The 27405-nt window shown below is 38.0% G+C and overlaps 1 protein-coding gene across 3 annotated transcripts in view; it reads right to left on the reverse strand.

Moving 5' to 3' along the window:
* The window catches only part of CMPK1 (cytidine/uridine monophosphate kinase 1), a 38349-nt gene that overhangs the window by 5570 nt on the left and 5374 nt on the right, over positions 1-27405 (reverse strand). For all 3 annotated transcript variants that reach the window (XM_058717461.1, XM_058717460.1, XM_058717459.1), the window contains exons 2-3: positions 6083-6229; positions 852-1004 (exon numbers count right to left, since the gene is read on the reverse strand). In XM_058717461.1, coding sequence (XP_058573444.1) covers positions 852-1004; positions 6083-6229 — 300 coding nt within the window. The remainder of the gene's footprint in view (positions 1-851; positions 1005-6082; positions 6230-27405) is intronic.

Raw genomic sequence — 27405 nt, forward strand, 5'->3', positions numbered from 1 at the left:
AGTTCTTTAGATTCTTATTCTTCCAGGCTGTTGGCATTAATTTAATGAAGTTCTACTGCAGCTGTTAAACAGTCAGGCCTTTTAATTAAATGACTCTGAGAAATTTGGTTATTCAAAGGTATGTCTGGGTATGTTATTAGAAGTGCCAGAAAGAAAAAGAACGCTTTCCTGCTTTTTTTTTTTTTTTAATTTTTTTTTTTCAACATTTTTTATTTATTTTTGGGACAGAGAGAGACAGAGCATGAACGGGGGAGGGGCAGAGAGAGAGGGAGACACAGAATCGGAAACAGGCTCCAGGCTCCGAGCCATCAGCCCAGAGCCTGACGCGGGGCTCGAACTCACGGACCGCGAGATCGTGACCTGGCTGAAGTCGGACGCTTAACCGACTGCGCCACCCAGGCGCCCCCGCTTTCCTGCTTTTTGCAAGATCATTTCACTCTTAGAAGACAAATCAAGCTATCTTGTATGTTTCTTTAAACATAGAAAGTTTTCCCAACTTCCCAAAAATGTTGTCCTAACGTCCTAAGGCAAGATACTCTCTGATAAGAGTGCATACCTACGAGGTAACACTGCAGTTTCATTACCTAACATTATTGTACAAGTCAATTCTTAAAACAAACACAGTACTGCTATTTTGAAAATAAAGCAAATTTTAGGTCCACAAAGTTGCTGATGCCAAATAGTTTCTAATAGTCCAACAGCAATACGGTGCTGTTCCATCCAACCAATTTACCAGTTCAAAGCAATACTGCTGCTGATATAAAATATAAGTAAAAAATCACTTTGTTTTTCTCTAATAGTTGACCATCAGTTGGTTAAACCCCATGTGGGCAGATGAAGGTCTTCATTACCTCATTATTACAGTCAAAAAACAGAACAAAAGACACATCTGCCTTCCCATCCATGGTCTTATTCCAACCTTGAAGGTTGTCTTGATTTCTTGGAAACCCATCAATCAAGAATTTATTCTTCTGAGCATTGGCAGCCATTGTCTGATCCATTTCCTAAAAGAAAAGGAAGATTTAGGTTCAATATAACATTAACAAAATACAACTTCTTAAGGAAGGGGGGGGATATATGAGTGTTTGCTTTGTTATTATTATTCTTCAAATCATGAGTAGAGTGGAGGGCGCATGGGGAAAAAAACAACAACAAGACTTAAAGGAGATGATCAGTCAGGGCCCCTGGGTGGCTCAGTTGGTGAAGCGTCCGACTTTGGCTCCAGTCATAATCTGGCAGTTCATGAGTTTGAGCCCTGCATTGGGCTCTGTGCTGACAGCTCGGATTCTGTCTCCCTCACTCTCTGCCCCTTCCCCACTTTCATTCTTTCTCTCAAAAATAAATAAACATTAAAAAAATTTTGGAAGCGGGGGTGGCGCCTGGGTGGCTCTGTCAGTTAAGCATCCGATTTCAGCTCAGGTCATGATCTCACAGCTTGTGGGTTCGAGCCCCGCGTCGGGGGTTCGAGCCCCGCGTCGGGCTCTGTGCTGACAGCTCAGAGCCTGGAGTGTGCTTTGCATTCTGTGTCTCCCTCTCTCTCTGACCTTCCCCCTCACGCTGTCTCTCTCTCTCTCAAAAATAAATGAAGTGTTAAAAAAATTTTTCTTTAATTTTTTTAGGTTATAAATTAAAATTTAAAAAAAAAAAAAAAAAAAAAAAAAGATGATCCAGTGTAGTAACACGGTCACCTCAAGTTGGTAGAGTTATGGTATATACCCCTTCCCCATTTATACGTATTAATAGACATACACACAGTTTCTTTTTCGTGCAGTTTCTGAATTTTCTACAGTAAGCATATATTACTTTCACATATAGATTCACAAAGTTATAAACAGCAAAAAGAAAATAGGCATTAACCAGTATCTTTGCTCTAGCCACCAGAGACCCTATTCCTTCCTCTCCTCTCTCCCAAGTCATTTTTGCTGTGCTAAGAAGAATGCTACTTCTTCAGGAATTAAGATTCTCTGCAATAATTCAAGTCCAATTGCAAAAAATCCTTGGACAAATATAAAGAGATTGCCAGCATTAATTATTAGTATAAAGTTAATAGTTTTTTCAACTAAAGCTAATTAAGCTACCCAAAACACAGGTAGCAGAGGAAAGAACAGACTCAAGAAAGATAGCAAGAGCAGCACGTTTCACCATCCTGTGCCAGTGTGAATTTGGGCACAATGTGACAATATGTGACAGGAGATGCAGATCTCTAGTCTCCAAATCCTCACCACTGCCAGCCCCCATTGGGTACACGCTGACACATGACTTTGACCAACTCCAGAGCAGCCTCTATTCCAGACACCAACATCTAGTCCCCTCAGTGCTCAAACTGTTTCCTAGTTCTTAAAAAAGAGCGAGGGCTGTCAGGCCCCCTAATTCCTTTCTTTGTCTGAGGGTTGGCTTTGTCCCATCATCTAGCTTTTCCAATATTCTCCAATAATACAAAACTATCACAGAATGTTTTTGGGCCCCTGCTATAGCATTTCTACCCCAATTATGGTAGTGGAAGATACTTGAAGAGGTGCATCAATATTCCACCATCACATACATTTACTCAAGGCCTATAACCAGGGAACATGAAGAGCAAACTCATGGCTCCTGGGGGCTCATAGTTCAGCAGGTAACAAATATGTGTAAGTAAATGTGCTAAGTCCTATGATGAGGTATGAAAGGATGCTATGATAAAACAAAGAAATTAAGCACAAACTACCTGGGAAACTGCTAGAGAGAGCTTTACCAGGTAGGTGGCCATGGAGTCCTAAATAATGAAGTGGCAAGCAGACAGGGATCAAGGTACTCCAAAGAGTGTAAACTGGATAGATAAAGGCTCAGAAATGAGAAAGCATAACAGCTTTGATGAATCTGAAGTAAGCTGAGACAGTTGAATATTAGGACACATGTAGAGAGTAGTGGGAGATAGGACTAGAAAGTAGGTAGGGGCAAGATTAATGAAGAACTTATTATGTCACACTAAGGAACTGGTTTTTATCCTGGAAGCAACAGAGGACCACTAAGGACTTTTAAGCAAAAGAATATGCTTACATCACCTTCTGGAAAAAAATCACCTTGACTGTACCATGAAGGATGAGCTAGAAGGGGACAAGCATGGATTAAAGGCAAAGACTCATGAGGAGGCTCCAATAATGGTCCAGGTAAGAAAAAGAGGATCCGAACTAAGGTGACAGTAGTAATAGAGAAAACAGACTAAGTCAAAGAGGGTTAAGAAGAAGATAATCGGGGTGCCTGGATGGCTCAGTCAGTTAAGCATCTGACTCTTGGTTTCGGCTCAAGTCATGATTACGGTTCATGAGTTCAAGTCCCGCATCAGGCCCTGCACTGACGGTGCAGCATGGAGCCTGTTTGGGATTCTGTATCTCCCTATCTCAGCTCCTTCACCACTTGCACTCTCTCTTGCTCTCTCAAAATAAATAAATAAACTTAAAAAAAGGAAAGTCACTGGAAGATGTGCTCACTGAATGGATTTGGGAAAGTGAAGAAGAGGTGGAAAATACAGGATGGCCCCAGGTTTCTGGCTTGGGCAGCTGCACAGATGGCAGAACCATTGACCAGGACAAGAAATAAAAGGTGATCACATTCTAGAGGTTATGCTGATAACGCTGAGATACTTGTCAAATATTCAGATGGATGTCTAGTAGTCAGAAATATAGGTTTGGAGTTCAGAAAAAAAGATGTGTGCCAGCGCTGTAGGTTTTAGCATTTATTAGCACAGTGACAGCCTTGGGCATGGCTAAAACCATCCATCACGAAATATATAAAAGGATAGGAGAACCAAGGATAAAACCCTGAGAAGCATCATGGTTTAGAAACTTGCAGAAGATGAGCTATCAAAGGAAACATAAGAAACAACAGCCACTGAAGTAGGAAAGAATAAAAAAAATGGTATCACAGAGAACAAAGAAGGTTTGAGAAGATATGAATAGAGTTAATTGCTATGAGAAAAACGACTACAAATATCCCCTAGATTTGATAAGGAAGAACATTGGTAACAACAGCAAGAATCGTTTCAATGAAGATGGAAACAGTACCTGACTCCAAAGGGTTGAAGAGTAGGAAGTAAAAAAGTGAAAAATGCAGACCACTTTTTCACAGTGCTTAGTGATAAAGTGGAGAAAAAGGCATTAAATCCAGAGAATAGGGGAGGATACACTCTGGAGTGGAAGCAGGTTACTCCCATCTCTGAAACAAAAGGTAAGAATGTGTGTAAATGAGCCACTACTCCTCATCCTCAAGGTTCTGTGGTTCTGTCCTGGTGCTCAGATATCTCTTTTCCATTGGGCTTCAACTATTTCTTACTGTTCTCACTCTTGCATTTCTCCTTCACTATTTCTTATATATGAAAAAACCTGTTAATAAATAGTCTTAGAAATCTATAGTGGAACATGAAAAGATGTTCAACGTCGCTCCTTATCAGGGAAATACAAATCAAAACCACACTCAGATATCACCTCACGCCAGTCAGAGTGGCCAAAATGAACAAATCAGGAGACTATAGATGCTGGAGAGGATGTGGAGAAACGGGAACCCTCTTGCACTGTTGGTGGGAATGCAAATTGGTGCAGCCGCTCTGGAAAGCAGTGTGGAGGTTCCTCAGAAAATTAAAAATAGACCTACCCTATGACCCAGCAATAGCACTGCTAGGAATTTACCCAAGGGATACAGGAGTACTGATGCATAGGGGCACTTGTACCCCAATGTTTACAGCAGCACTCTCAACAATAGCCAAATTATGGAAAGAGCCTAAATGTCCATCAACTGATGAATGGATAAAGAAATTGTGGTTCATATACACAATGGAATACTATGTGGCAATGAGGAAAAATGAAATATGGCCTTTTGTAGCAACGTGGATGGAACTGGAGAGTGTGATGCTAAGTGAAATAAGCCATACAGAGAAAGACAGATACCATATGGTTTCACTCCTATGTGGATCCTGAGAAACGTAACAGAAACCCATGGGGGAGGGGAAGGAAAAAAAAAAAAAAGAGGTTAGAGTGGGAGAGAGCCAAAGCATAAGAGACTGTTAAAAACTGAGAACAAGGGGCGCCTGGGTGGCGCAGTCGGTTAAGCGTCCGACTTCAGCCAGGTCACGATCTCGCGGTCCGTGAGTTCGAGCCCCGCGTCGGGCTCTGGGCTGATGGCTCGGAGCCTGGAGCCTGTTTCCGATTCTGTGTCTCCCTCTCTCTCTGCCCCTCCCCCGTTCATGCTCTGTCTCTCTGTCCCAAAAATAAATAAATAAAAAAAAGTTGAAAAAAAAAAATTAAAAAAAAAAAAAAAAAAAACTGAGAACAAACTGAGGGTTGATGGGGGGTGGGAGGGAGGGGAGGGTGGGTGATGGGTATTGAGGAGGGCACCTTTTGGGATGAGCACTGGGTGTTGTATGGAAACCAATTTGACAGTAAATTTCATATATTAAAAAAGAAAGAAAGAAAGAAAGAAAGAAAGAAAGAAAGAAAGAAAGAAAGAAAGAAAGAAAGAAAGAAAGAAAGAAATCTATAGTGGAGAGTTACCATGTAAATCCAAGATCTCTGTTTTTAAGATGGGACATATTATAATTTCATAGCTATTAATCTTGGCATTTCACACTGAAGATGGTGACACATTCACCAGAAAAGGAAACATCGAAACTGAGAGACCGGCAACAATGAGAGGGTCATGGGAAGCAGGAAAAAAAGGAAGGGGGAGAATGAAGGAAGGAAGAAAGAAGGCTTACAAGAAAACAGAAAAGGGAAAGGACGTGGGGAAGGAAGAAGAGGAGGGGAAGGAAGAAAGGAAGAAGACAGAAATGGAAGTGAGACAATTTCTGCACGTTGGGGAAGGATCAAGTACACACATATGGATGTTAAGTTCAGCTGTAGCTGATCCTAGTTCTAGGCAGAGAATGCTTGCTACTGTCCAATTTCTTCCCAGGTGAAAAGTAGAATTTCTAGTTCTGCCATTCTCAAACACCGTGACCACCTACCACAAGCAAGAAATTTAGTACTCTCATTTTTTTTCATTACTCAAAGGAAAGGTAGATTTACTTTCTCATTTCCTTGCTGGTTTGAACTGGTTGGCATTCACTCCTTACCCTCTTTAACAAACTGATGGTTATCTCAACTGGCACAATCTTTCCATCTTTAATGTACTTTTCAATGAGTTCACCATACTGTGAATCTGGGTTCTTCCTTTCATCACGAAGAAGTTCTCCTGCAGAAAGGTGTGTGTAGCCATATTTCTGAAAGGAACAACACATAGGGGAAAAAATTAGAATATATTCAACCCAATGATAAGACTATCAATTTTTTTCCTTCATGTTAATTTCTATATTCTAATTTTTCTACAATAAATAAGCTTTGCTTGTACATTAAACAAATAATTGTTAAACATTTAAAGAGATTTCATACAATCAAATTTGCTTAAAAAATACTCTTAACCTGGTAGGGCATGGTGGCTACAATGTTCACACACCACAAAATCATCCAGGAATTTGTGTAACTATTCAAGGCATTAACATTTCATTATAATCCCTCACAAAACACAAAGTTTAAATGTCACTAATAATGTTCAAAAATGCATAACAAAAACCTATACAATTCAAGGCAAAAAAAATAAAAATAAAAAATCCTACCAGTGTTGGCTGTATCCACCTTCTACAAAATCTCTACTTCCGTTCCTTAAACTCAACACACCTAAACTGAACTCATCAGCATTTACACTAATCCCATTCTTCTGGTCTGTTCCCTTTCTCAGTAAATAGCACAAGTCCTACCTCCTACACAAAATTAGCTTCGAGAGTGGTCACATTAATCAAATAGAGCCTTCTCTACCTATCACTGTATATCACTGTCTCTCTACCTAGGCCAGTACCTTCCTTACCTTTCTTCAAAGTCCACTGCCTCTTCCTCCTCTAGTTGCAACTAGAGGTCTCATCTGTAAATTGGGAATACACATAGCTATTTTATAAGTTATGGCTAAATAAGATAATGTATATACATTGCCTACCAAAAAGCCTGCACATAGCAGGGGATAAAAGTCACCAATTACTTCATTGCTATTATGAAGATACTTATCTTAAATAAGCTAGAAATATTTTTTATATTATATATACACCATTTTATATGTGTGTACACAAACACCCACACATGCATATGTACTCATTTTGATGGTTTTTATAGAAAGACCAATCAAGAAGCTTAACTGAGGTAATAGCTATGACTAGCCAACGAAAAGTCAGTAGTATAATTATGACTGTGACGATCATTATTATGTAGGACTTACAAATGATGCACTAGGTGCAGGGTACAGGGTAGTAGTTGAATTAAGTCATATAAAATGCTACAGTATTGTGGGCGCCTGGGCGGTTCAGTGGGTTAAGTGTCCGACTCTTGCTTTCGGCTCAGGTCAGGTCATGACCTCACAGTTCATGAGTTCAAGCCCCGCATCAGGCTTCAGGCTCTGCCCTAACAGCACGGAGACTGCCTGGGATTCTCTCTCTGCCCCTCCTCTGCTCTGTCTCTCAAAATAAATAAACAAAAAAACCAAAAAACAACAACAAAAAAGCTACAGTATTGCTCTGCCATTTCCCTATGACTGGAATGAGAAAACAATGCTGATCTAAGAGACCATTCTGAATAATGAAAAGCTTCTTCCTCTACATGAACATATACATTCCCTTTTATTAAGTCAAAAGAACTATAGAATCTTTTTTTTTTTTTTTTAGTTTTTATTTATTTATTTTGAGAGAGAGAGAGAGACCATGTGAGTGGAAGGAGGGGCAGAGAGAAGAGGAGAGAGAGAATCCCAAGCAGGCTCCACAGTCAGCGCAGAGCCCAACACGGAGCTCCATCCCACAAACCCATGAGATCATAACCTGAGCAGAAATCAAGAGTCGGAAGCTTACCGGGCCACCCAGGTACCCCTAAAATCTATTTTTACAACGTTTTTACTCTCAAATATCAGGGCATTCAGAACTATATTCAATTTTTGGTTACAAAAATCATCTCTCCCCATATTCTTAAGACTCCCTAAATGAGACTTTATCTCATGCATACGTAAGTGTGCAATAAACGTTGAAGATCTTAAATTTATCTTTAATTCCAACATTAAGATTTGAGGAAGCCTACAATCCCACCTCCTACTTTTAAAGTACAATGTTTCGGGGCACCTAGGTGGCTCAGTCGGTTATGGTCTGACTTCAGCTCAGGTCATGATCTCGCTGGGTTTGTGAGCTCGAGCCCCGTGTTGGGCTCTGTGCTAACACCTCAGAGCCTGGAGCCTCCTTCAGATTCTGTGTCTCCTCCTCTCTCTGCCCCTCCCATGCTCATGCTCTGTCTCTATCTCTCAATAATAAATAAACGTTAAAAAAAAATAAAAAATAAATAAAGTACAATGTTTCAATTGCACTCATAAAAACTCTCTCAATTACCCAGGTTATGGTGAGTCTTCTTTTTTTGGATTACAGAAGCCTTACATTCTTTACCCCTTTTCTATTTCCAAACATTGTTGGCTAAACTTACTCTTGCCGAACTAGTTCTAAGCTAGCAGTAAGGTAGTCAGCAAAGGAAAACAAACTCTAAATAGTTTATTTGCTGACTAAAATTGGGCATAAAGTTGGAGGAGAATAAACAAAACTGCAGTGTCACTCATGTCTCTTAGTCACACAGTCCCTACCATTAGAATAATCAAAAGTGTATTTAGTTGTTATAATAGGGTTTAAAGAAAAAAAAAAACCCTCCCATCGTTTACAGAAAATGGAAATACAAAATGTTTATTTAAACTGTTATTTTAAAATTATTTCCACACACCATTTTTAAATGCCTATTTTGATCACCAAGCATAAGCAAACTTCTGAAAATGGGTGTTGTAGAAAAGGCCTTATAAAAAAAAATGAGGCGTGACCCACTTTCCCACTCACTATTACAATTTTCAAAAAGCAGTTTGCAACTAGTGTCCATAAAATTTTATAGCAGTCCCATTTCCTACAGTTTACTTTGTTTTCTGCTTGGAAGTCTATGCTTGCTGGATGTTCTCATCTGGCCTAGAGATTATAGCATATGGTAATATTGAATAAATGCAGAGACAAACAGTACTAAACAATGGCAAATGCTTAGTGAAACACAAACCACACAGATCGGTCTGTACAGATCGCCTCTGCTGCATGAACAACATACATTTAGAAGCCCAGCTAGCAATTTAGAAATTAGTATATACAGTGTTTATTTCCTGACACTGGAGCACTCAAATTTGCAAGCTCTATATTGCATTAAAGTAGGTTTTGGCATATCACTTTTTTAAAAGAGAAACTAGTTGTAAACTGAAGTATACAAATGATATTAAAAAAAAAAAATCACACACAGTTGGTCAAAAAGAGAGAAAACAACCTTATGTGCAAAGTCTAAGGAAACAAGGAATTTAAATTAGAACGATGTCAAATCTATACATGTGTCTTCCTACTGTTCATTCACATTCCATCTTTAAAAATCCTCTATTTACCACTTTTTTATACTATATTTTTCTTAAGGATTTTGCTGAAGCTTTCCTCTTACCACAGAGTTTCTACAACAAAAAGCAACTATCACTTACATACTAGCTATTATGGTATTTTAATAACAGCTAGACTTTAAAGAGCATGTTTTTAAAGCATTCTGTTGTCATTAAGTAGTCATTGATGCCAATTCTGAGGAAAGCAAGAATGGCTTTTTCTCAGGCTTAACCAAAACTCTTTCACATTTTCTGAATTTCCTAGCAATTAAAACCTAGTGGGTCACTAACTGCAGTCTTAAGAACAACATTCAAAACCACAGCAGGTTATAAATACTATAAACTACAATAAATACAATTACAAGCTACTATTCAACTAAAAATAGTTTTCTAGTGACAAATATATAAACTCAATTCATTTAGAGTAACGGTCTAAATTTTTTACTTTCATTTTCTCCTTTAAGAAACTGAAAACTCAATAAATTTTTATAAACCATATACTAAGACTTGGAAGGAGGGAAAAAAAAGCACCATGTTCTCAATAAGGACAGAATGGCACTCTGTGTAATTATAACTAGGTGAAGGTTGACAATTTATGGTATCAAATCTCCAATCATCTTGATGGACTTCTCTCCCTTCTTAGCAATCATCTTTCCTTCTTTCTAAATTTAGGTAATATGGTGTTATGTGAACAAAGACAACGATAAAAACAATAAAAAACAAAACCACAACAAAAAAAAGAGTTCAAGGTAAAAATGATGCATAAATGGCAAGTCCTTGGAGGCAAGAAGAGATCCAGATGCCAGACACCTCCTCCCGTTAGTGTGGCAATTAGAAAGTACCACAGAGGGGCGCCTGGGTGGCGCAGTCGGTTAAGCGTCCGACTTCAGCCAGGTCACGATCTCGCGGTCCGTGAGTTCGAGCCCCGCGTCAGGCTCTGGGCTGATGGCTCGGAGCCTGGAGCCTGTTTCCGATTCTGTGTCTCCCTCTCTCTCTGCCCCTCCCCCGTTCATGCTCTGTCTCTCTCTGTCCCAAAAATAAATAAAAAACGTTGAAAAAAAAATTTAAAAAAAAAAAAAAAAAAAAAAAGAAAGTACCACAGACTGTGACTGAGCCTCACAAGAGAGGGAACATAGCAGATATATTAGCTACAAATATACATATACGGATATATATATATATGTATATATATACATATACATATATATACATATATATACATATACATCTTTTTAATTTTTTTTAGTATTTTTAATTTTTTTTAATATTTATTTTTGAGAAACAGAGTGAGACAAAGCGTGAGCAGGGGAGGGGCAGAGAGAAGGAGACACAGAATCTGAAGCAGGCTCCAGGCTCCAAGCAAGCGGTCAGCACTGTGAGATCATGACCTGAGTCGAAGTCGGACGCTCAACCAACTGAGCCACCCAGGTGCCCTGCTACAAATATATTTTTAATGCAACTGTGTGAGTTAAAATTACTGGGTATCCTTTAAATAGTGGATGCATCTTTAAAGCATTTAAGACTAAGTTTACTTTGCATTCCTTACAAGATTAGTGACCCTTAAAATCTAAATTTTGGTTCTGTACTGTCAACAATGTACCTTCAGCAGCACACCCAGAAATGCTTCAAGGACTATCCCAAGCCATCCAGACTCACTAGTCTGGTGCCTGCTGCAAACAATAGCTTTAGAGCCTACAGCCTCCCAGCAACACTTTATGTAAGGCTCTCATTTATTTCAAAGGCATTTCCAATAGAACTTTTTCCAATTACTCTAAATGAGATGTCTGATAAGGACCTTCCAAGAACAGAATCTGCCAGTCTTGGGGAACTTACTTTACTTGGAATGTAAAAACTGCTGCACAGTGCCCAGATGCTTAAAACTGGTCAAACGTTTAAGGTTCCTTCCAGTTTTACCTATAGAGGGTTAGAGAAAGGGTCTTTCCTATAATCACCATTAAAGAAAGGTTAGCATTAAAAGAAAGGAAAAAAAACAACTGTTCCGTGCAAGAAATGCTGAGCGTAATAGTTGATTTAAATTGCTAGTAGATTTCCAATCTCATTTTTAGTCTGCCCTTGCTGTATTTCCAAATGCATGAATTGCACTTCACCATGCCTGTTTAATTGCAAATCTACATATTAACTATAAACTACAGAAATTATAAACTGAGCTAAATCTTTTCTTAAACAAAAAGCTTTAGCAGACAGATTTTAAATTAACATGAAGCATAGTTCTTTTTCTAATTAAAGAGTGATATTTTAAAAGCTTATACCCTGAAAAGAGGGATATAATCCATTCAACTGCACACAATTACAACACTATTCATTTTCCTCAATGTTTTGCTCTTCCTAGAAGACAACCTTAATTCAGGCAATACTTGGAACTTAATTTAAATCCATAAATATTTATTGAGTGCCTATGAAGTGCCAGGCAATGTGCTGATTTCAGGGGAAGTAAATAGGATGCAATAGTGACTTGTACATTAAAGTGACTTGAGCTGTACGATTAACTAATAAGACAATTCTTCATCTTGCATAGCTTTTCCTAAGGAATTCAGTCTTTACCAGCACTGTCTGCTGGGGGAAGAAGTTGATTCTTCAGAGGCAGTGCAAGAAGACAGAACAATAAACAAAACTCAGAGCAAAGGTGAGTTAGAAGCCACCCAACACTGTTTCCCCATTTCTGTAAGCCTGCATATTCCTCTAACAGTTTCCAAAAATCCTCAGATAACTGAGGATTTGGGTACCTGATTTATATACCAAATGGTCCCTATAGCAACTGTGAATTGGAATTTTCACACTCCAATTTCATTCCAGTTGGTCATTTCCAGTATTTTTCTTTTAATTCATCTCATTCATTCTGAATCAATCTGTCTTCCCTACATTACAAGGGCATGGAAAATGGTCAAAGATGAAGACCAGGCCCAGAAACCTCATGGGATTCCAGGAGCTCAGGGGCAGTAATTTGAAAACTTCCAACATTAATGGATAGGTACAGATGTCTTGTTAATCTTAGAAAACACTCTCTGGGGGCGCCTGGGTGGCTCAGTCGGTTGAGCGTCCGACTTTGGCCCAGGTCATGATCTCACAGTTCGTGAGTTCGAGCCCCGCATCAGGCTCTGGGCTGACAGCTTAGAGCCTGGAGCCCACTTTGGATCCTGTGTCTCCCTCTGTCTGCCCCTCTGCTGCTTGCACTCTGTCTCCCACATTGTCTCAAAAATAAATAAACCTTGAGAAGAAAAATTAAAAAAAAAAAAAAGAAAACACTCTCTGATCTTATTAACTGAATGATCAATTCTTATAGTCACTGTAGAGCCTACAAGCTACACACTCATATCACTAAAACCCAAATATTGTTGCAGGTGGCCTAAGAGCCTAGAGTTCAGTTAATTCATTTCCTGTGAGAACACTTGGAGGACATAAATGAAACCACTTACATGAAGCCCTTGCCTCTCTATTTCACCTTAGGAAAGAGAGTTTTTAAAATATTAAGCAGGCCTAATTGTATTTCTTATTTTTAAAAAATAAATAACATTAAAATCAGAATATCATTTACCTGGGGAATACCAAAAGTAATAAAGCCACCCTAAGAGATACTTGAGAATGCAATTTGTAAAAAAGACTCAAAATAACCACAACATTTTGGGGTGCCTGAGTGCTCAGATGGTTAAGCGTCCAACTTCAGCTCGGGTCATGATCTCATGGCTCATGAGTTTGAGCCCCACGTTGGGCTCTGTGCTGACAGCTCAGAGCCTGGAGCCTGCTTCAGATTCTGTGTGTGTGTGTCTCTCTCTCTCTCTGCCCCTCCCCGGCTGACACTCTGTGTCTCTCTCTCTCAAAAATAAATAAAAAACATTATGGGGCACCTGAGTGGCTCAGTCGGTTAAGCATCTGACTTCAGCTCAGGTCATGATCTTGCAACTTGAGAGTTCGAGCCCTGCATCGCCCTGCATCGGGCTCTGTGTTGACAGCTCAGAGCCTAGAGCCAGCTCCAGATTCTGTGCCTCCCTCTCTCTCTGCTCCTCTCCACCTTGCACTCTGTCTCTCACTCTCTCAAAAGTAAATAAACATTAAAAAATTAAAAATAAACAAATAACATTAAAAAAAGTTTTTACATAACCACATTTTAATAGCTCAGGTTCTCCTTAAGGGCTAGAATTTATCTGGATTTACGAATCAACTTGAGTAAAATGTGCAAAGGATAACAAACTCTGAATTCAATAATATATGCAAACATAGCATTTGAGCATCTGCAAAATTACCATACTAATGGCAAAATGCAGCTACAGAAATACAGAATCCAGCAACAACCACAAGAAAAGAACCTTGCATGAAGTCACGTACTCAGAACACCGAACTGAAAGTTAAGGGATCAAGTCTTAAAATTAAACGCTCACAACCCTGTGCGACACTGGAAAATTTATGTAACCTTAGAGCTCAGTTTCTTCATCTGTGAAACAGAATTATTATTTATATTACCAGAAATAATACCTACACTACACTATCAGCTGCAGCATAGTATCATTAGCTATTACAACTAGAGGTGTCTCCTAAAGAACATACTCCTAAAAACATTGCTAGATTCAAGACCTACTATGAGAGCGCAAACTCCCAGATCCCATTCCAGTTATTCCAAAGTCCACAATAATCAGTGGCTACCCTAACAAATTACATACCAACAAAGGAAAAGTACTACCAAACTGGCTCAACAGCATACGAAATGTACACAGGAAAGGAACAAAAGCAATAATAATAACAACTAAGTATAGAACAAGTATAGTATGATAAATGACAGTCCAATCCACTATGCAAATAGCCTCAAATACAGAGTCTCCAACAAATGGCAACAGTGATATATTTGAGTACATTTAAAAATTTATGAGAACCAACAAGAATTTATCTTGCTTACTATCTTCTTATAAACAAACAGATCAATTTCAAACCCACTAGCAATGACTAATTAGAAAATACACATTTTAAAAAAGATCCTATTCAAAACAGCAATAGAAACATAAATTTAGGATTAAGCCTACAATTAATGTGTAAAAATTATATAAAGAAATTAGAAACCCTTGAAACTATTATTATCAAAAGATGGTATGGGGCGCTGCCTCGCTGGCTCAGCCAGAAGAAAGAGCATGTGACCCTTGATCTTGGGGTTGTGAGTTTGAGCCTCATGTTGGGCAAAAAACTGACTTAAAAATCTTTTTAATAAATAAATAAACAAACAAGGCATTCTTTGCTTCTGTGTTCCTGAACAAAAAGATGCAATACTGTAAGTATTTTAAAATTCCACAAATTAATCTATGAATTTATTGCAACCTCAATCAAAATTCAACTGGAATTGATTTTTTAATGAAACCTAATGAACGGATTCTCAAGTTTATCAGAGCAAATGTGAGAAGAGAATGGCCAAAACTGAAAATAATTTTAACAAGTGGGACTTGTCCCACCACATGGCATAAAATATTATAAAACTACAGTAATTAAAACAGTATACTAGTATAAAAATAGGCAAACAGAACAATGAAAGTGAACAGTCCAGAAACAGAGCCAAGTAAGTATAAATGGATATTCAATAAATGACAGACTTAGCATCTAAAATTCAAGGAGCGGGGGCGCCTGGCTGGCTCAGTTGGTACAGTGTGCAACTCTTGATCTTGGGGCTGTGAGTTTGAGCCCCATATTGGCATAGAGTAAAACTCAACACAGAAAAGAACTATTTAATAAATGATACTTGTGCAACTAGGTACCCTGGGAAAAAATTAAATTAGATACCCACATCATACCATATGCAAAATTAAAACAACACAAGCAAAAAAACTCTATGACAGTACTGGAGGAAAATAATCCTGAGATAGAAAAAGGCATTCTAAAACAAGAACCAAGCCAGTTAAGGTTTATGTTTGACAACATAAATAATAAACACTTAATGAACAAAGAAAGATATCATAAATATAATCAAATAACAGGCTAGAGCATGGAAGAAAATGTTTTCACCATACAAAGGTGACAGGGTAATATACACTGTACATAAAGAGATCATACTCAGGCACCTGGGTGGCTCAGTCAGTTAAGCATCTGAATCTTGATTTCGGCTCAGGTCATGATCTCATGGATTGTGAGATTGAGCCCCAAGTCAGGGTGTCCTGACAGCGTGGAGCCTGCTTGGGATTCTCTCTCTCCCTTTCTCTGCCCCTCCCTAACTCGCGCACATGCACACATGTGTCTCTCTCAAAATAAATAAATAAACTTTAAAAAATCACACTAACAAATAAAGAAAAAAATACAGGAATGGGCAAAGGATAAGAATAAACAATTCACAGAAAAGAAGAAAAGAACAGATGTTCAACCTCACTGGTAATCACGAAAATTTAAATTAAAACAATGTGATTCATTTTCCACCCATCAGATTGGTTAAAATAAAAAGGCTGTTATATCTGGCTTTTGCAAGAATGGAGGTGGGGGTGGGGGGGAACCATACTTTGCAGAAGTGTAAACTAGTTCAGGTTTTTTTGAGAGCAATTTAGCAGAATCTATCAAAATTTAAGTCTGCATACCCTCTGGTCCATTTCTAGGAGTTGTGCTACTGAAATAGTTGTACATGTACACAAAGACATTACATAAATGAATGTTCACATAAGCATCATCTGTAAACAGAAAATCAAAATGTTCACCAATATATGAATATACCACTAAATATACCACTGTATATATTATGAATGAAGTAGAGCTATCTATAAGTTCTGATATGGAAAGCTATCCAAGATACACTGTTAGGGAAAAAAATGCAAGTCAAAAACAATAGGCAATGTGTGTGCACGTATGTGCACATGCATTGTATCTGTGTATAGATACATCAAAAAAGGAAAAGAAAGGCACACACAAAAAAATTGATGTGATTACATAATCTGAGGTTAAGGAGAACTTTCACTTTTACTTTACGTACTTTCAAATGTTTGACTCATAATTTTATAATGTACATATATATGTATAAACTTTTTAAAGTTTTAATTTAATATATATATACATATGCTTTTACATAAAGTATATATACTAACCACCCATTTCTAAATGGCAAATACCACAAAGAAAAATTCATAACTTAAATGTTTGTTAATATAAAATCCTAACAAAACAGCAAAATAAAATTCAAAGTAGCCTCACATTAAAGATAAAAATCCCTATGTTAAAAAAAAAAAAACATCTAATTTCAAGAAAAAAGAGAAACAGGACTTGTGCAATCAAAAACTTACTTAAAATTTAAAACTAAATCATTGTAGAGAATAGCAAAAATCAATTCAAATGTTTGAACAAAAATTTCCCTGGAAAGGGACCCATTTCTTAAACAAAGGAGAAACAAAAGTATAATATAGCAACACAAAAACGTACTGCATGGGCATGAAGTCAAGAGTTATAGGAGACAGAAAACAGTCCAGTTTTATAGCCTAGAAACAGATGGAAATTTAGAGACAACACTCAGTTAAGAATCCAAAAAGCACATCAGCAAAGGTTTAAAAGGAAACATTTTAATGAAGCCCTACTTTAGACACTAGGGTTCAAAACTATAAGCAAGTTGTTCTGGGAAGGACACCTTCATGGCAAAGACAACATACTCACACTACTTCTAGTCTCCAGGGCACTTTCAGACTGTTATTGTGCCAAGCAATCTCTCTCAATTGATTCCTTATACATAATTAATCTTGCTTAGACAACAAAGAACCATCTTCATTTTGATATACCAATCTGTGTTAATAGAAGAAAGTGCAAGCAAAACCACTATTAGGCTTGAAAAGGTAGTGCATGTTTTTAAAATTCGGGGGTATAAAGTTCAGTTTATTACATTTTGCTCAATATTAAATTAAAGTCAGCAAAACAAATGAATAAACAAAGCAAAAGAAGAATCTGATCTCCAGATACAGAGAATAAACTGATGACTGCCAGAGGGAAGGAGGATGGGCAAAATGGGTGAAGGGAAGTAGGAGATACAGGCTTCGAGTTATGGAACAAATAAGTTATGAGAATAAAAGATAAAGCATAGGGAACATAGTCAATGATATTGTAATAGCACTGAATAGTGACAGATGGTGGCTATACTTGTGGTGAGCATAGCATAACCTATAGATGCTGAATCACTATGCTGGACACCTGAAACTAATGTAACATCATTGTGCACCAACAATCAATCAATCAATAAAAGTCAGTCTAAGAATATACTTTTTTTAGTTTATTTATTTTAAGACAAAGAGAGGGCGCACGTGCACAGGCGGGAGAGGGGCAGAGAGAGAGAGAGAGAGAGAGAGAGAGAGAGAGAGAGAGAGAATATCCCAAGCAGGCTCCGCACTATCAGTGCTCAAACTCAAGAACCCTGAGATCATGACATGAGCCGAAATCAAGAGTCAGACACTTAACTGACTGAGCCACCCAGGCACCCCTAAGAATACACATTTTTTATGGCATAGCCATCAAATCTTAGCCCAGCCTGGAATTTAATGCTGGCCACAGATACCTGTATCCATTTTATAATATAGAGCAGAATATAAAAGACCCTCCGTCCTTGATCAGAGACTAACTTCTTCATAGAAGGGGAACAGTAGTAAGCCTATGGGAAATTTTATGGCAAATTTTCTTTCCTGCCATCACTATACAACAGGAAGAAAGCTGGAAACCATTCTATAGAATGAGCAACTTCTCTCACCCACCCCACTAGTCTGACTTAACTTGGACACAATCATGCCTAGAATCAGTCAAAGAAGTAATAACAATCTGTTATTCCCACTCTTCTTTTCCATCCACCACTATCCCTTCTTCTCCTTCATCCCCAACTCTCAGTCCCAGGTACAAGACATACACTTACCAGTTATCTTCTTTTTTAGTTTTTAACTTACTTATCAGTCTTTTGATCTCTGCATCATAGGCAATAGAAAGCAGACTGTATGTTCTAATGTGCAGGGTGTAAGGCCTCATCAAAATTAAGAACTACTGTGCTTCCAAGGATACTATCAAGAAAATTAAAAGACAACCCATAGGATGGGAGAAATATCTGCAAATCATTTATCTGGGTAAGGGATTTCTATCTAAAATGCATAAGCAACTTTATAACTCAATAATAAAAAGATGGGGCACCTGGGTGGCTCAGCTGGCTGAGCACCCGACTCTTCATTTGGGCACAGGTTGTGATCCCAGGGCCGTGGTATCAAGCCCCATGATGAGCATGGAGCCAGCTTAAGATTCTCTCTCCCTCTCTCTGCCCCTACCTGAACCTTAAATGCACACTCTTTCTCTCTCTCAAAATAATAAAATAAACTTTTCGGGTGCCTGGATGGCTCAGTCAGTTTAGTTTCCAACTGGTGATTTCGGCTCAGGTCATGATCCCGGGGTCGTGGGATTGAGCCCCAAGTCAGTCTCCGCTCCGGGTGTGGAGCCTGCTTGGGATTCATTCTCTCTCTCTCTCTCTCCCCCTCTCTCTGCCCCTCTCCCCTGCTCATGCTCTCTCTTTCTAAAAAAAAAAAAAAAATTCAATAAATAAATAAACTTAAAAAAAATAAAATTAACTAAAAATGGGTCAAGGACTTGAATAGACATTTCTCCAAAAATATACAAATAACCAAAAAGTCCATGAAAGATGCCCACGTTAGTCATTAGGGAAATGCAAATCAAAACCACAATGAGATACCACTTCACACCAGTAGGATAGTTATAATTAAACAAACAAAAAATGATTAAGTGTTGGTAAGGGTATAAAGAAACTAGAACCCTTATACATTGCTAATGGGAATATAAAATGGTACAGCCACTGGGGAAAACAGTTTGGCAGTTCCTCAACAAGTTAAACAGAATTATCATATGACCCAGCAATTACACTCCTAACTATATGCCCAAAAAAACTAAAAACAGAGACTCAAACAGATGTTTGTATGCCAATGTTCACTGCAGCATTATTCACAAGGACCAAAAGTCGGAAGCAGCCCTTGTCCCACAATAGCTAAATGGATAAATAAAATGTGACGTATACATACTATGAAACATTAGCCATAAAAAGGAATAAAATTCTGACACATGCTAATATGGACGAACCTTGAAAACATTATGATAAGTGAAAAATCCAGACACAAAATGACAAATAATATGATTCCTCTTGTATGAAGAACCTAAAATAGGGAAATTCATAAAGGGAGGAGAAAGCGGATTAGAGGTAAAGGGAGGAATGGGGAATTACGACTAAGTGGTACAATATCTGTTCGGTGTATCAAAAAAGTTTTAGAAAAGTGGTGACGGCTCCACAACATTGCAAATGCAATTAATGCCACTCAATTATACATTTTAAATGGCTAAAATGAGAAATTTTAGTTTATATTTTACCACAATTAAAAAAAATTAACAATGTAATTACCAAAACCATTGAATTATACACTTTAAATGGGTGAATTGTTTGGCATGTAAATTATATCTCAATGAAGTTATTTTTTAAAAACACAGAATTTCTGAAAAATCACAAAATTTCCAAAACAGGGAATTAATTAATTATGTAATGTATCTAATCTATACAGTATGATATAATTATATAGGCTATATGGTAAAAGTACATTCATTAAGATGGAAATATGTTTGTGATATGACAAGTGAAATGCCGGTTTCCAGATAGCATGAGCCTACTTAAAAAAAAAAAAAAAAAAAAAAAAGTCTGGAAGAATACGCCCCAAAATATTGATTGATGGTAGCTTTCTCTGGATGGTAAGATTACTGGTAATTTTTATACTCTTCTTTTTACATACCTGTATTTTCTAAATTTTGTGTAATGTGTCTATACTACTTGTATAATAAAAAAGTATCCAGAAAAAAAAAGGTAATCAAAATAAAAAGTGTGCTCATCCTTAATAAGACAGTTAAAGTATATATACAGTATTAGCTTACAATACTTAACCCATCATTAGGACATTTGCTCCATTTGGCAACTAATATCCTATTATGAATATAAACAGCATTTATGCTGTAAACTTCCTTAAATCTATGTGCCCTTTCTAGGATTTTTCAATGTAAGCTAACTCTAAATATTTTCTCTAAGTACAAAAATAGTTCATATTCAATAGACTCTCAACTACCATATCAGATTTCCTAAAATCTATAAACTGATTACTATAATCATTCCCTATGTTAGAGTAAACAATGAGAATATAATGCTTCCCCAAACTACTTTTATCCAAATTACTCTTTGATCTCTTTCCTAAACATCTTTTTTAAAATAATGTTACCATTTACACATTGTCATGTACTGTGCTAAATACTGTAGAAGCATCATTTCATCTTTGTAACAACCCAGTTAAGTTGGCATTATCATCGCTTTACAAATGAAGATACAGAATCAGAAAAGTTAGCGAATGTAGCTGTAGGTGGTAGGCTGGGATTCAAACTAACACCTGACCTCAAAGTCTACATTCTTTCTAATAGTATGCTAGAGTGTAAGAAAGTTAGTCCTAATATCCCATTTCTTACATATTTTTAATTTTAAAAATGCATACAAAATTCTATTTCAGAAAGCTATTCTTTTTCCCAACTTCACACATTCTTCGTTACCAGTCTGAAGCTCTATGTAAACATGAAATCCAGCAGGAATTTATTAAATACAATTCCTTGGTGCTCACATTCATAAAGCACAGAATAGCAAAGAAGGTATACATATTTAGTGACTGGATAATTTGCCTCTGATTGTACTATACTGGATTACATGCTAACACTGAAGTCTCAGGATACAGATTTGTTTTAGGGTTGGCAAAACTGCCCACTTCTACACTCCTCCTTTCACAGGAGGGAAAACTGAGATAAACAGACTTGCCAGTTAGTGGAGAGGAAACTGGCACTTGAACCCAAGTCTCCTATCAATCCACAGTGGGCATCTGAGGCAATTCCTAGGTGACAGACACAGAGACAGTCTTTTGCCTTGAAGGTACTTACAGCCTTTAAATAACAGAATCTGCTGGCAGAAATTAAAAAGGAAACTCAAAGTTGATGTACTTTATAATTTTGTTGTATCCTAGCACGGAGATGAGATCAGAACTTCATCCATACCAAACAGCCAGGCATGTCTGACCTACCATCCAGCCAGATTCCAACCATCTTTCCTTCATTTGCTTCATTCTTGTCTTTATGATCCCACTACCACTCTGACACCATTACCATTTCCACTTTCCACTTGCCTCACCCAATAATCACTAAGTGCCAGATACAATTTTCCACTATTTAAAAACCTAAATTAGCTAATAAGTCAGTTCCCAATCACATAATCCAAACATCTGGGCTGTCTCTTTACTCCCTGTAGATACCAAGAAAATATTAATTCATGTTATTATCTACCTAAATCATACATAATTATAAAGGTAAATCTTGTAGGGTAAACTAATGGCATACACCCATGACAAACACACTAGGGAAGTTCCAAACAGAAAGTGGGCAGGGAAGCAGTATTTTGTATAGCCCCAAGTTAAGCATATTTGTTTGTTGATATAACATATGTTCTAATGATGAATAAAACCAACTCATGGGTCTTCTGGAGAAGACTGATGGAAACCAGGCATGGAACATGATTCATGGGACCCAGTCCCTCAAAATGAAAGTTTCTGACAATGGTAGGTAACAACTGGTGCTTTTTCCTTTACCAAAGTATGTTTTGTTAGATTTACCAGGCAGCATAAAAAATGTCAGCAAACAGTATGTACAATCACACCTGTTCTCTATTAAATTCTAAGTGCTCTTATCACATGTTTAGTCTGTAAAAATGTTCTTGATTTGCCAGGTTAAAGCAATAGAAATGTCAGAGTAAATATATTTTCATAGGCAACTGGGCTAAAAGTATTAGCTTTAAGGTTAACAAGAGTCAGCGTGATCAGGCCAACATGACACAAAGAATGAGACAGTTATCCCCCATCTCCACCCTTTCTCTCTTACCTGATCTAAAACTCCCACTACTAGGGGCACCTGGGTGGCTCAGTCAGTTAAGTGTCTGACTTTGGCTCAGGTCTTGATCTCATGGTTCCTGAGTTCGAACCGCATGGGGCTCTGTGCTGACAGCTCAGAGCCTGGAGCCTGCTTCACATTCTGTGTCTCCCTCTCTCTCTGCCCCTCCCCCACTCACACTCTGTCTGTCTCTCTCTCTCTCTCACACACAAATAAACGTTAAAAAATTAAAAATAAATAAATAAAACTCCCACTACTGGAGCAACTTCTCTGAAACTCTCTGAATTTAAATTCAGAAGGATAACTGTTGAAATTGTGACCGAGAGGTCTTCGGGGACTACAGTCCTCTCCCCATTGGTGTCTTAACTGAAACGTGGTGTTTAGATTAACCCATTATTGTCACTGACACTTTAACCCAAAGGGTACATACACATCAAGCAGACTTTAAAAGAGTAAGGATAAGGGAAAGAACTGATACTGAAGAGACGCTTTGAGTTAAGACTTAGGTAGAGGAATCTAATTTTTTTGTGGGGGTGGACTATATACATACATTCAGAGAAATCCCCCCTGCATAGAAAACCCATGTAGTTGGATATATGTATGTGTGTGTGTGTGTGCACACACACACACACATATACATATATCCAACTAGTTGGGCATACATATACATTTATATACATACACACCCATATATGTATATATATCCAACTACACGGGTATATAAACGTATATATATGTATATATATTCTTTTATTTTTAAGATTTTATTTTTAAGTAATCTCTATACCCAACATGCGCCTCAAATTCATAACCCTGAGATCAAGAGCCCATGCTCCACCAATTAAGCCCATGCTCCACCAATTAAACATCCCAAATGGAGTATTTTTTAATAACATTTTTCCTTTATTTTCTTAAATAATCTCTACACCCAACATGGGGCTCGAACTCACGACCTCAAGGTCAAGAGTTGCATCCTCTACCAACTAAGCCAGCCAAGCATCATTCATATATTCTTTTTTTAATGTTTATTTATTTTTGAGAGAGAGAGAGAAAGAGCATGACCAGAAGAGGGGCAGAGAGAGAAGGAGACACAGAATCCAAAGCAGGCTCCAGGCTCTGAGCTGTCAGCCCAAAGTCCCACGCAGAGCTCGAACTCATGAACCTCAAGATCATGACCTGAGCCAAAGTCAGACACTTAACCAAGACTAAGCCACCCAGATGCCCCACAAATTCTTTTTTAATGCATAACTGAGCTGGCAGAAAATTAAAGGAGTAACTCAGATTTAGAAAAATCAAGAAAGCACAAATCCAGTGCTGGAGTTGTGTCTGCCAGACACAATGGGATTTAAAGGTCCACAAACTGGTGAACAGAGACAGAGACTGAGGCCTAAATAGGACTGGAGATCAGATCAAAAAGCTCCATGTAAAGAATGTCCTAAAGGATGACACCCTCAGTGGCTGAACTAGAAAAGAGAACCCACTATGCAGAGAAAACAGCAAAAATTCCTAACCATAAGCTCATATAAAGAAACTTTTAAAGGATATACTTTAAAAAGGAAAATTATCTCTGAAGGAAGTTCTGAGGTACAAAAATAATTGGTGAATAGAGAAGCTGGTATACATGTGAGTTATTCTACACAAACATTACATCATTGCTATAAAATGTTAACAAGTCATTTGTAGGGATTAAAAAAATCAATATACAATTTGAACCCTGGAAAACAGAAGAGGATGGAAAATAGAGTTATGTATTCTAAGATATTTCTATTGTTTAGAGGGAGGAGAGTAAAAATATTAATCAACATTAGACTTAAGTTAAATAACATGTATGCTTAAAGTTTCTAGGGCAAACACTAAAAACAGACTGTATAGCTACAAAAGTAGGAGGGAATAAATGGGGCAGGAGGCAGGATCTCAATCAAGTTCAAGAAAGTAGATGGGGGGAGGCAGACAGGTAAAAATTAACACATAAAAAGATGATAGTACAAACAGCTAACATTTATATATGATTTACCATGTGCCAGGCACTGCTCTAAGAACTTTACATATATTAGCTCATTACCTCCACAACACCCCTATGAGGTAGACACTATGTATCATTATTCCCATTTTACAGATGAGGAAATTTAAGCATAGAGAGATTAAATGACTTGGCTGAGGTCACACACACAGTAGGTGTTAGCTGAAAATCAAACCCGGGCAGTCTGACTCTAGAATCTAAGCTCTACATACTTCATAGGTATGACACTTTGATATATATATTTTTTAATGTTTATCTATTTTTGAGAAAGACAGAAACAGAGACACAGACACACACACACGGAGACAGTGCCAGCACTAGCAGGGGAGAGGCAGAGAGGCAGACACAGAATCCGAAGCAGGCTTCAGGCTCTGAGCTGTCAGCACAGAGCCTGATGCAGGGCTCGATCTCAGGAACCTTGAGATCATCACTTTGAGACTTATTCATATCCTTTCAATTAAATTTTTCTTCAGTCTAAATGACTAAGAATGCCTCCCAAAATGTTGCTACTTACACTGCTCAAGACATTTGCTTCATTGACTATTTATGGATACAGAATAGGCAAAGAGGGAGGGGTGCTAACATATATGAAGTAATAATACGTATTAGGCAGTCTGCCAGACATTACACAGGTTCTTTTGGTTAATCTCCACAATCACCCTGAAAAGTAGATTAACATCCCATTTTTCAGTGGAAGAAACTTTTTAAAAAGCCAAAAATTTAAGTAACTCACCAAGGGGCAGGAACCCAGGTCTGAATGGCTTCAAGATTTACTTACATGTTCAATTTGTGCCAGATGTTGTGCTGGGCACTAAAGATATGAGAATAAATCAGAAAGTCAGGGCTCTCACCCTTATGGAGTTTAATGGTCTAATGGGGGAGTCTGTGGGGTTCCTGGACCCAATTCTAACTTAAGGAGTAGGTTCCCTTACACAACAAACAACACCAGCAGAGTGTTCTCAATTCTCAATTATGGCACTATCTACCCAGAGATATTGTCATCTTCCACAGGTTAAAGGGTCAGTCCGAGGGGGTTGCCCCCCCAACCACCACTTCAGACACCAGCTGCAGTCAAAGGTATTGCCTGTACTCCTGACCAACTGACTATAAATTAGAGGGCCCACGGTCCCCTCTTTGGGCTTGATTAATTTGCTAGAATAACTCACAAAACTCAGAGAAACACTTTACTTACTAGATCATCAGTTCACTGTAGAAGGAGCAACTTAGGAACAGCCAGAGAGATGCAGCACAAGGGCATAGAGCTTCCCTGCCCTCTCCAGGTGAATGTCTCCCCCTGGATCTCCACGTGTTCACCAACCCAGAAGCTCTCTAAAACCAGACCTTGGGGTTTTTTTGGAAGCCTCTTGCAAAGCCATGTTTGATTAAATCACTGGTGACTGGCAAGTGATTAAACATCCAGGCTCACTCCTCTCCCTGGAGGGGAGAGGGAGGGGCAAGACTGAACGTTCCAACCCTCTGATGACTTGGTTGGTTTTCCTGGCAACCAGCTCCAGCCCTTAGGTGGGGTCCAAAAGTCACTTCATTAACACAACAAGAAACATTTCTGTAATGCTCAACACTTAGGAAATTCCAAGGGTTTGTGGGAGCCGTAAGTCAGGAACTAAGTCAGGAACTACGGACCACAAATTGTTAGAAAATACCTGAGTATTGTTCAGATCTAATTACTTAACAAATACAACTATTAGATATTTCTTTTGGACCAGGTTAGGTTTGAAAAAATTACTGAGACACTAAGGGCACCATGAACTGAGGATATCTGGGAATCTCTGTATAAGCTAAGATCTGAAGGATAAGCAGGCATTTCAAACGCCTTGCAGGAGGAGTAAAAGACCAGGTCCCCACTGTTTAAAACATTACAATACAGTTAAGGTAAAACTAAAAGATAGACAATTTTAAAACAATTTAATGTTAAACTTTAATATCTGCAAAAGTTTTTCATATCTTTTCTCATAAAATTCTGTTAGTGTGTGTCTATCTCCACTAAATTGAAAGCCCCTAGAAGCCTATATCCCCATAGACAGAACACACAGTCTACATTCAGGAAATGTATTCTGGGTCAGTCTCATATAGGTTTACTCTCCTTAGGCTTTTCTCAAAAATGAAACCTCAAATTACCTTATTCAAGGGCTTTAAGTACTCTCTACTCCCCCACATCTCCTAGCTGCTTCTTTCCTATGGCCCTTCAGAATTGAGTTCAGAATGGAAACCAATTTGACAATAAATTTCAAAAAAAAAAAAATTGAGTTCAGAGCTATCACCTCTCCTGGGAAGACTTCCCTGACCCACTGGGAAGTCACTGGACTGAAATTGAAATGTCCCTTATTTAATGGTATATTTAGTTTATTTCTATCATAGGACTTACCACTCTATTCTGTAGTAGTCACCAATTAACTTCCTTGACTCCACTCTAAACTGTAAACTTCCCTCAACAGCAGGATCTAAGCCTTATCAATCAGAGTACCTGATTGATTTCAGAGCAACAATCAGAGCCATCAGCAACAATCAGAGTACCTACCTCTCAAAAAAAAACAAAAAAAAAAAACCCCAAAAAACTGTTTTTGGAATGAATGACAGGGGAAATTTTTCAAATTATGCCTTTTCTTCTTTATGGACATCTTGAAAAAAATAAGGAATTTACTCAGAAAAACTTTAGAAAGGAGATTTACAAATTTGCAAAAATTAAATTGATAACTATCCAGTGCTAATAAAGAATCATACACTGCTAATGGAATTGTAATAACTATGTTTTTGAAAAGAATTCTGATAATGAATTATCGATTAAAATTAAAAATGCATGGGGCGCCTGGGTGGCGCAGTCGGTTAAGCGGCCGACTTCAGCCAGGTCACGATCTCGCGGTCCGTGAGTTCGAGCCCCGCGTCGGGCTCTGTGCTGACAGCTCGGAGCCTGGAGCCTGTTTCGGATTCTGTGTCTCCCTCTCTCT

Source organism: Neofelis nebulosa, chromosome 2 (assembly GCF_028018385.1).
Source record: "Neofelis nebulosa isolate mNeoNeb1 chromosome 2, mNeoNeb1.pri, whole genome shotgun sequence".
In the NCBI taxonomy this organism is placed as follows: domain Eukaryota; kingdom Metazoa; phylum Chordata; class Mammalia; order Carnivora; family Felidae; genus Neofelis; species Neofelis nebulosa.